The sequence below is a fragment of the Nelusetta ayraudi genome, unplaced genomic scaffold (genome assembly GCF_046127955.1).
Source record: "Nelusetta ayraudi isolate G7.1 ecotype Tasmania unplaced genomic scaffold, CSIRO-AGI_Nayr_v1 ptg000062l, whole genome shotgun sequence".
NCBI lineage: Eukaryota > Metazoa > Chordata > Actinopteri > Tetraodontiformes > Monacanthidae > Nelusetta > Nelusetta ayraudi.
Genome location: NW_027466112.1, coordinates 306,738 through 317,042, shown reverse-complemented (window position 1 = coordinate 317,042; position 10,305 = coordinate 306,738). Strand labels below are relative to the sequence as shown.

General features: G+C 40.8%; 1 protein-coding gene across 1 annotated transcript; it reads right to left on the bottom strand.

Annotated features, from left to right (window-relative positions):
- Positions 1–3,406: 3,406 nt before the first annotated feature.
- il12rb1 (interleukin 12 receptor subunit beta 1) lies at positions 3,407–9,917 on the bottom strand. The gene is made up of 15 exons (XM_076040659.1): positions 9,672–9,917; positions 9,251–9,377; positions 8,987–9,159; positions 8,672–8,820; positions 8,548–8,581; positions 7,438–7,557; positions 6,716–6,792; positions 5,944–6,169; positions 5,706–5,834; positions 5,523–5,621; positions 4,943–5,098; positions 4,631–4,789; positions 4,465–4,537; positions 4,231–4,306; positions 3,407–3,973 (listed from the first exon to the last, which is right to left on the bottom strand). The coding sequence occupies exons 1-15, from the start codon at positions 9,742–9,744 to the stop codon at positions 3,662–3,664; spliced, it is 1,983 nt and encodes a 660-aa protein (XP_075896774.1). The 5' UTR covers positions 9,745–9,917; the 3' UTR covers positions 3,407–3,661.
- Positions 9,918–10,305: the final 388 nt, after the last annotated feature.

Sequence of the window (10,305 nt, the reverse complement as noted above, 5' to 3'; positions counted from 1 at the left end):
TTTCTCTCTTTCTGTGTAATTTTAAATATCTAAGACAAAACTGTTCCACTTGCAGGCATATAAAGTAAAACTACATGACTGACGTGAATGTTAGATATTCAAATTGAAAAAGAAAAGGTGGAATTTATCGTGGTTTAACCGCTGTTGTTATTTTTAGTTTCAAAAAATGTAAAAAGTCAGTGCATGTCCTACTTAAATGCCCTACTTTATGTTAGATCAGTGTAGTATGAACTATACATGAACTTAGATGGCTCTTTTTCTGTTTCATCCTTGAAAACCCAAGTTTTGTTCTACTTTGGGGTTTTTTGGTTCTTTTTTAGTGCAGTCACCCGAAAGCTACATGCTTCCTCGTAGATGTGCACAGACCTGTCCAGGTCAAGTCTAGTTTGCACAAGTTAGCTGACAATTCTGTTAACTTAGGAAAATGTTTTTGTGGATGTAATATCTTGGCTTTACTTTGGTGAACACACATTGGCGTCGGACGTGTTCCCCAATTTATAGCCATGCTACCAAGCTAGTGTGGGCGTATGATGCGCGACAGATGCTTTTTTTCCACCTGACATCAGCAAAATAAGGGAAAGGCTATGCTTGTACTTGAAAATCGGAACTTTCTAAACAAAGTCAGAAAGGAAAATGCGGTTCAGTTCTTCTAAATTTTCCCTTGTGACCGCAAACAGTCTCACAACACTTTCAGTCACAGCTCAACGTAGAGCCTGATCTGTGTCATGGATGGATGGCAAAAGAAGGGCTGGGTTACTGGCAATGCTGTTTTTTTTATTTATTTATTTATTTATTTTATTTTTTTTGTCTCAATCAACCAACAGATTTATCATCTAACAACACGCTGCAATTCCCAGCATCTTGTTTAATGAATTAGTGCTGTACTGTCATTACATGCTCTGACTGCGCTGCATATAAAACTTGAAGAGTTAGATTAGATTATATTAGATTATATTAGATTAGATCAGCAGACAATTTGTCTGCACTAGTAGAAGTCAGACTTTGCAGAGTGGGTGAAGTTTGCGTGAAGCTCCACCTAGTGGCTGCAGTGTATAAGTGACGCTCAGTTGGTAGTAAGGATCCTAGGGTTCAAAAAACAAGGTCGACAAACGTACATGCATACATATACACATACATACATACATACATACATACATACATACTGGTAACAATGGCAGCCTTATGACCTACTATAATACCCACAAGATAGAGTATATACCTAGAAATACAAGGTAGGATGCATGGCTTGAATTCAATTTGTTTGCGCCAAGTGTTGACTCTGCTGTCCAAATGTCGCAGTAGAAATAAAGACAGACCTCCTTGGCATGGATGAAATGGTGTATAGTATGTTGATACTGATCAGACTGGATTTGTGAAGCATAGACACACCCAGGATGGTGTGCGACGAGCTCTCCACCTTATCCATCAGATGAAAAATAATGACGAAGAATCCAGAGTTCTCAGCCTTGATGACGAACAGGCATTTGATTCTGTTAGATGGGAATATTTATATTTGGTTCTTAAACGTTTTGGGTTTAATGAACAAGTAATTGGATGACTGAACTCACTCTACCACTCTCCTAATGCCAGAATTAAGATAAATGGTTCCTTATCCAATACAGTAAACCTTGAAAGAGGGCGTCGTCAAGGCTGCCCCCTTAGCCCAACCCTTTTCGCTCTTTTTATTGAGCCACTTGCACAGGTAATAAGAGAGGAGAAGGATACACTTGGTATATTGATTGGAACCACAGAGCATAAAATCTGTCTGTATGCAGATGATATTCTCATGACCCTTAGCAACCCCAAAGTAAGTGTCCCTAAGTTGTTGTCCCTACTCAAAGAATTTGGCTCCTACTCAGGTTACAAATTGAATTTACACAAAACCCAGACTTTGACCTATAACCTGATACCATCTGAAAACTTTTATACAGCAAGTACATTTAATCTGACAGGTGACATAATTAAATACCTGGGAGTTCATATACCGAAAGATTTAACTACCATTTATGACCATAACTATACCTCTCTAACAGCTGATATTAAATCAGACTTAAATCGCTGGTCACTATTACCCACAAATATGCACAACCGGATAGACATAGTTAAGATGAACATACTGCCCAGGATCCTATTCCTCTTTCAGTCATTGCCAGTTGAGATACCCCCCAAAACAATTCCAAGAATGGAACAGGATGATCTCAACATTTATTTGGGCAAACCAAAAGCAAACCACGGATTAGATTTCAGACACTGCAGTTGCCCAAAGATAAAGGTGGAAGAGCCCTACCTTGCTTGGAAGATTACTACAAAGCAGCACAATTACGCTTCCTAGTTAGGTGGTGCGATCCGGAGTGTGATGCAAAGTGGAAAGAATTAGAACAAAATCTAGTAAGTGTGCCTCTCTCCTCTATATTGGGAGATAATACTCTCCAGAAAAAAAAAAATCTTACCCCCCCTCATTTTTCAGTTTGTAACATACTTCTAACCAGCAGAGGGCAGTGTTGGATATCAAGTTGTATAGGTCGTGGAACAACGACGTCATTCGAAACAAGTCTCGTAAAATCATGTAACAGATCGACCATACCATAAGAAGATACAAGTTCCGAGGATTGTAATGTTTATTACTATTTTGGTGAGAACTAATGCAAAAATGCTCTATTTGAACATCTTTAACTCCTACGTAGCTGTGAATCTAAGAAGTTATATGTTTCTGCTGTCGTCAAACCACGTGCGTCCTCAAAAGGATTGAAATGAAATGATTTTTTTTTTTTCTTTAAAAAAAAAAAAAAAAAAAAAAAGATTCTTATCAGGCGGCACGCTAGCAGTCTGTGGCTAGGACTCCGGAAATACGCGTAACCATTAATTGAAACACAACTTGCAAACGACTGACAAGCCTCTCTGCTGATGTTACTTTCCCTTATAGGGCGGGCGCCAACGAGGAAATACAGGGGCCATAATAGAGCAAGGGTTCTCGGAGAGTCTGCTGGTGGAAAGTGTGCAGCGTGTGCAGTGTGGTTAAACGAGCAGTATGTCTGTCGTTCTGAAAGTAACGTAACGTGTTCTGCTTTGAACTGCACCGAGAAAACGCAGCAACGTATCTGGCAGTGTTTCAGAATGTGCAAATGCATACGGGTTTTTTTTTTTCTTCTTCTTCTTCTTCAAAGGTCATTGTGTCTTTTTGACCACTTCCTATTACAGGTTTGTCTAGTGCAGGCTTGTAGCTTGCTACTCAGTCATAACACTGACTTTGTGCTCACAGTTTCATTCGAAGGGGGGGGGGGGGGGGGTTGCAAACTTGTAGTCTTACTAGCAACTTTGAAGGTCAGCAACGGTCTACTTATTGCAGATTGTGAAAGGATAAATGTCTTGCAATTCAATTTGATTGATTTTTATTTATGTGTTTATTTGTTTGTTACTTTTTTTTTTTGGGGGGGGGGTCTGGTACTGCCATCTAATTGTTTACTTCAACCGTCACTAATTACACATTAACCAAAAACTGTCCCAAAACAAGTGACAAAACTATCAGATTTTATTTGAATCCCAAACATCTGTGCTCAATAATCTTGAAAAAAAAAAATTTTTAAACCAAAAGTGGGGAGAAATGGCCATTAGATATCCATATTATCTGATGTCAAGTCAAAAGACCTTTCTTATATCCATTTTAAGGCAAGTCTGTCTTCATGTCAAAGACCAGACCGTTCCTGTAAATCAGCATGGCGATTTCATTGTCCACCTGTTCCAGGTCATTCACTTCAGCCTCTCTGCCCCTCCCCACTGCTGGATCTGCTGAAGAATCGTCACCGGGTCCTCCTGAAAGCCTTGAATCACTCCTGCCTTCTGTGTCCCCTTCTTTGTCGGTGTCCCAGTCTCCTCCGAGAATGGTGGTCTCCAGTGCATCCCTGGGGTCTGACTTGTCCTCTGAGTGCAGTTGCTGCAGCATCAGTTCATCCATCTCCTCCTTTTTCTCTATCATCTTGGGGAGCAAAATTAAAAGGTCAGTTATTGTTAACTTGGCACTGAACCCCGCAAATAGCTGGTTCTTACCAGAGCCAGTATTCCCCAGGTCAAAGACTTGGGGATGTAATTGCTACTTTTTAATTTTTTTTTATTGCTGCTGTCTGCAGTGTGTGGGCCCTTCTCATAATCGTCAATCCTCAGATGTACACATTAGCAAAGTTCACATCGTCAAGGAATGGTGAATAGGTGTAAAACCACAGTCAGAACTCCTACCTGACTCTCTGGTCGACAGGGAGTAAAATTTAAGATAACGGGTGTTGGCACCGGAGGAAGGATCGTGGATTTAAGTCTAGAAATCAGAGAGAACATTAGAGCAACAGTTGATTGAGGTATTTATGCAAATCCAACAATGTTATTTTGTTCTATTACTGTTTCAGCCATTGTGCCTGCTGCATTGTGCTCAAAAAAAGCCTTTACTTGCAAACATAAAATGTTGTTGTCTCCTACCTGGTGAAGATCCAGGTGCTTATTGGTAAGATTAAAATGACCACAAACAGCAAGCTCAAAATCAAAGGCAGCTCTGATGGGAAAATGAAGAAAAATGTATTGTGTTATGTGATGAATGCAGTTTCATTTTTGACATGCAAAGTGATTTCTTGAAGACTGCTCATACTGATTTCTTGATGTTTCTCTGGCAAGGTGTTTATAATAGCGGTGCCTTTAGGTCCCTCCCCTTTTCCGGTAGCGCCGGCCAGAGTGATGTTGTATTTTGCTCCAGGTGTCAAGTTTTCCAATCGGTATTTGGTCCTCGATTCAGCAATGTGATGGCACTCTGATGAAATAACACATGGAAAAATTAAGATTTTCCAGACACTGGACATTTTGTCGGTGGATGTGTGTCTGGTTGCATGCGTGTGTGTGTGTGTGTGTGTGTGTGTGTGTGTGTGTGTGTGTGTGTGTGTATTTTAGCAGTAATACTTCCCACCTTCGGGCTTTTCCTGAGGGTGAATTTTCCTAACGCAGAGGCTGTAGTGTGTGAGAAAGCCTTGCAGCTTCTCCAAGGGAATGGCCTTCCAAGACAGGTTGACAGAATTGTGTGTTTCACCGAAAGGACCCAAGTCAAGTGGTTCACTGACTGGAACTGAAGTAAAAAAAAGGACATTTTTTTTTACCTGATGCTGATAATATGTTGTGAGTTGCTGCTCACTTCATATTTGCCAACCAAAGCCGTTGACAAATATGGCTCTGGTTGAACTCAGAAATTGAAACTCTGCAAGTTTGATGGATATCCATCAGTTGAAATTATGTCTGTATAATTAGTTATGGCTGTTCCCTTTGGTGCAATAATTAAAAATGAACATAAATGAAAAGACTGGAAGAAAAGCAAATAAAAGAAGAAAAGACGAGACATTTGCATACTGTCCTTAACAGTAGGAAACACTACATATGTTATCCTAGAAGAGAAACACATTATGTTTGGTAGCTTGGGTGGTCACATGAAGTTGAAGCACTGATTGCCATAGTGTAAACCAAAAGGTGTTGAAATCCAGTTTTGGGAAACTTACCACCTTCTTTGTGGTAAAAGAGGCACATGTCGACGTTCTGGGGTTTCCCATTATGACATATGTGTTTGAAGTAAAGGTAACGGGTGAAATTCTTCACAGCTGAAACAGAAACAGAATCCTTCCTTTTTACTGTTTTAGTTCAGAGCAAGAGCAGCACTTAATGTGGTTTCTCACTTGGCTTACATTGACGTTTGTCCATCTTCGCTGTGAGAGTGATGACTTTTTTTGGTCCTTGATCTCCGTCTTGAAGTTCATACAGCTGGAGACAAGTTCCTTTTTTAAATTTCTCATCCAGGGATTTGTTCTTGCAAGCTGGAGTGACAAGGAGGAAATGCTTTTAGGTTTGCTATCGGAGAACTGTTCATTACATTTGGACACACACACACACTCACACTCACACTCACACTCACACATGCCTTACCTCTTAAATCTGAAGTTGATACATGTGGTATATGTTTGGTCACAGTGGGAGAAGAGCTTGCTGCGTTTTTTGCCCTCAGCGAAATGCTGACAGCAGTGTAGGAGACATAAGCAACGAGCCGATTCGTCTTTGTGTCACGTTGCTTGTCCTTGCAAGGGCATCCACTGGGAAACTTTATGTCTGCCGTGTATGTCACATCAGAGACCGCTGCTGCACGTGGCACTGGCTGAGGAGCAGAACAATAGCTCATCAAAGACATTTTGAGACTAGCCTGATACATCAGAGGAGACGTAAAACCCATAGATTTGTGATTATTCTACACCTGTATGCCTGTATGGGGCAGCTCATTGAGTTTAAAAAGAAGTACGCGACTCACAAGTTTCAGAACGCACGATAACCCTCGCAGGTGAACTTAATATGAGCCTCTCTACACCTTTAAATGCACGTGTCCAACTGCTCAGTGTTTCAGCACTTTTTGCGTCCGTTCATGTCCTCAGACAAGGTGATTAACCCTAAAAAAAAAATCACTAACGCAAGACAACGACAGACCTTGTGTCATCATAGATGTATTTCAGCGACACGGACTATTCAAATTTTTTTGTTTCATGACAAATCAGTATACCACCAGTGTGAACCTTTTCCATTTTCCATACATCTTATTTGAAAGTCAAATCCATTTTTTTGTGAGGAAACTTATTAGAATTGACTGATAGACATTTGGGCTCCAGTACACGCACACATTTCCTAGGAGACATTTTCATCGCAGTATTACCTTCCATGTAAGAGTCACGCTCCTAGTGCCATTCACAATCTCTGTTATGTAGCTGACTTCAGGAAATTCTTCCAACTCTAAAGCAGAAACACACACACAAAATGTATAATCATGTTCTTATTTCGTTGGAAAGAAATTAACTCTTTAAATTCGCAGCAATAACAATTGAGAATGAAAAGTGGTTTCTTAAACAAAATTGCGTGAACATTTCCCAGAAATAAATGCTTGTTTGGTTTTCAATGTGCACGCACACTTTCAGTCTGTTGGTCATTTATGACAAAACTCGCATGACTCGAGGACCACAAAAGATGTTATCGATTGGATGCCGTCACATCTGTGAGTTTCGCTCCAACACTTTTTAGCTTGATACTTGATACGAATCAAAATGACAGGTGCAAACCAAACAGCGTAGCCTTTATCAGACCCGTGTGAATGCAATATTGCCAATGGGTGTGGGACCTTCATATCACTGACGGGAAGTTATGGCAGACTACCCAAAAAGAAAGAACCAAGGCAGACAGGCTGAATGCGTAAAATGCAAAGACTTTGTTCATGTGTTTCCAGTGGGGATGAAAGAGTAGCACATACAACAGGACGGGAGAACAGTGACACACCAAGTTCTAAAAAAAAAGCAAAGCGCTGGCAAGTCTGTTTCTATAGTTGCAGAGGGAAATGAAAACCGACCAGTACAAGCACAAAACCAGAAACCTGAATGGCCTTACCTGCAGGAACAATCACCAGTGGAGACCAGTCGCTCCACAATGGGTTGCGAGCCCGTCTGTTCAAATGCCTGATCTGAACGTGGTACGCATTGTCTTTTGATAGATTGACAGTCAGCCTGTCTGTAAAGAAAGAAACAAAACAGGAGAGGCATTTCATGAATTTCCAAATAATACTCATTATCAGATAAAATATGAAATACACACATACAAAGACTCCCCAAGCGCAAAATAATACAATTGATTCTGAAAAGAGTTTTTTTTTTAAATGATAAAAGATATTTTACGTGCAAAGCAAGTGAAAAAATATTCAAGCATGATCAAAGGGAGTCATTATGAAACAAAGTGTCGCTGAGGACCCTCCTAGCCCCTGTAGCAGGTGTCTCGACCGTACTCTGAAAGTCACCGTTCAGGGAACAGGAAAAGAAATTAAATTGTCGTCTACATTTTTGCATTCCAAAACCAACTTCTTCTAATTTTGTTGGATTGACTTCTTGTTCATTTTCATTTTTATTAAATGTGAACAACAAGATCATAAAGACAGTTTAGCCATGTCGCGACATCACAAATGACTACCATTGCTGCACCGGATATTTGACGAACCTCTCGACAGTCAAGTTGCAAGGCTGTGAAAATATGCGAAAATCAATGCTGTGCTTGTGCTGGGTCAGTTTCAGCAACCTGCCACTGGTTTATGACAGTGTGGCAAGAAGCTATTCAGAGGCAAAATTGTTTGAACCGCACCCTTAATTTATATCCGTCCATCAGGAACTGGCAGTCTTGACTTTTGCCGCATCCCATCTATCAAGTTAAGCCAGAATTAACAAATCACATCGAAAGCATGAGATGTAAGAAATCAGCTGCACTGCACTGCACATTATTACTGGGTGATGTGAATTCCTTTTGAAAATCACTTTGCACCAAGTACGCTGTGATCAAAACAAAAGTCTCGTACTATTCTATCAATTTTCTCCAGGTCTCTGATCATTGGAGTGTTTGCCGTGCCAGCAAAAACCCATGAAGCAAAGAGGCAAAAACATAGCGGGTTCTCAAATCCATTGCCAGGATCCTGCTTGAACCACAGAACTTGATGCAAAATAGTAGATAGCTCACACTTAGAGGTCTCAATGGTGGTATTTGCCATCCACTGCAACAGAAAGAATTCGAGATTAATATAAAAATGATAATTAAAGCAGAAAAAGCTGCCAATATTGAGTACTGATGACACCCAACTCACATCTGTCCACAATTCCGTTTCATTGCCGTCGATTATTCGGCGGTACCGAACTTCAGCCTCAGCAGGAAAATTCTCAACTGCTCCCCAGCACAGAGTCAGCTTGGTCTTGGACCAAGACGGAGAAATATTTTCTGGAGCGTCATACTTCACTGTTGAGCAGAAGCACAATATGCACATAGTTCATTGTTATGCCTATAAGTTATTTACTTTACGCCACAGTTTTATGACAGCTAAATTAAACCGGGCATCCTGGGTGATTTTAGGGGACTTGCAGCAAACAAATGGTGTTTGTGTGTCACGGAGAGCAGAGCATACCTGTGTCGTTGAGCACAGCAGACCACCTGCTTGATGTGCAGCTGGTGTTTCCTACGTGAGCTTCCACCCAGATGTCAATCTTTTGAAACCGAATGAGCTTCTCTTCGATGATCTCAAACGAAGTTTTGCCTATGCTGGTAAATTTCTTTTTGCCGTTTGATGATTCGTCAAACCTGTGGGTAAAACAGATCAGCTTGTACACGACTCTGGCACTTGATCAAACCTTGTAGGTTACATTTTGACCACAACACTTGAAACACTCACTGAAAGAAAAGGTCATATTTCGCACGGCTGTCAGTTGTATTCGAGTCCCATTCACAGCGGTAAACAGAGTCATCGGCTTTTCGTCTGAAGCACCGAGGACTAGACGGTGCCTCACATGTCTGCCCCTCTGAAGAAAAACATCAAAATAGATCAACATTTTTTACACCTGTTGTAGATTAGATAACAACAAACCCACTGCAGTAGGAGGGTTTTGGTTAGCGAAACCACTTTCAAACCGTCCAACTTCAGTTTAACAGCCAGTTGCATTTTTTGTGTGTTTCAAAATCACAATTGAATGCCAATCTGTACACCAGAAGCGCCACAGCACAAATCCTCTCACTATTCTGCACCACAACATTACAGATTCACAAGCTGTTTGGATCCAGTAGTGGAAAAGGGAAAGGTTTTCATGTCTATTTACCTCGGGTGACTGTAGTTAGGAGCAAAAAGACAACAAATCCACAAAGTGGGCGAAAACCCTTCACGGTTTCCATGAGGTGAAATGAGGTCTCCAGATGGATTAATCTTCCAAGAACGACGTCAGTCTTTCAAGTCACTCAGTCGTCTTTCCCAGAAAGGTAACGCATGCTGCCGAGTGAGGGGATGTGTCAAAACCATAAGTATCAGCCTGTGGGGTGTTGAAGTGCATGCTGCGTGCAGTGTCAGCTCTTCTTTTTTTTTCTTTTTTTTTTTTCAACTTGTTGATTAGCCTTTAAATGTCGCTTTCTGCTGTTAGAAGAGGGGATTTGGGAAACTGACCCAGTGCAGAAGATGGATTTCAAGCATTCAAAATACTTTCTAGAAGAAAATAAATAAATTTATGGTTACATAAGTCATCCTTAAACTTATCTGTGGAAGCTCTTGGTGTGTGTGTGTGTGTGTGTGTGTGTGTGTGTGTGTGTGTGTGTGTGTGTGAGCGGGCGCATTCTGAGGATCATTGTCTTGTTCAGTATTTATTATTTGCCAGGGACAGTATTTAGCAGCGGATTAAGACTTATAATCCTCCAGGTGTAGGTCACTTATTCAAAGAGCCCTTCCCTGTCCTACATCCTCAT

What these genes read in the sequence shown, in the direction of transcription:
- il12rb1 (XM_076040659.1), bottom strand. Translation starts at nt 9,744, where the DNA reads ATGGAAACCGTGAAGGGTTTTCGCCCACTTTGTGGATTTGTTGTCTTT. An exon ending in CACCATTGAGACCTCTAAGT is followed by an intron (nt 7,558 to 8,547) that starts GTGAGCTATCTA and finishes CTTTCTTTACAG; the next exon opens with ACAGGCTGACTGTCAATCTA. An exon ending in ACTGGTGATTGTTCCTGCAG is followed by an intron (nt 6,793 to 7,437) that starts GTAAGGCCATTC and finishes TTTCTGCTTTAG; the next exon opens with AGTTGGAAGAATTTCCTGAA.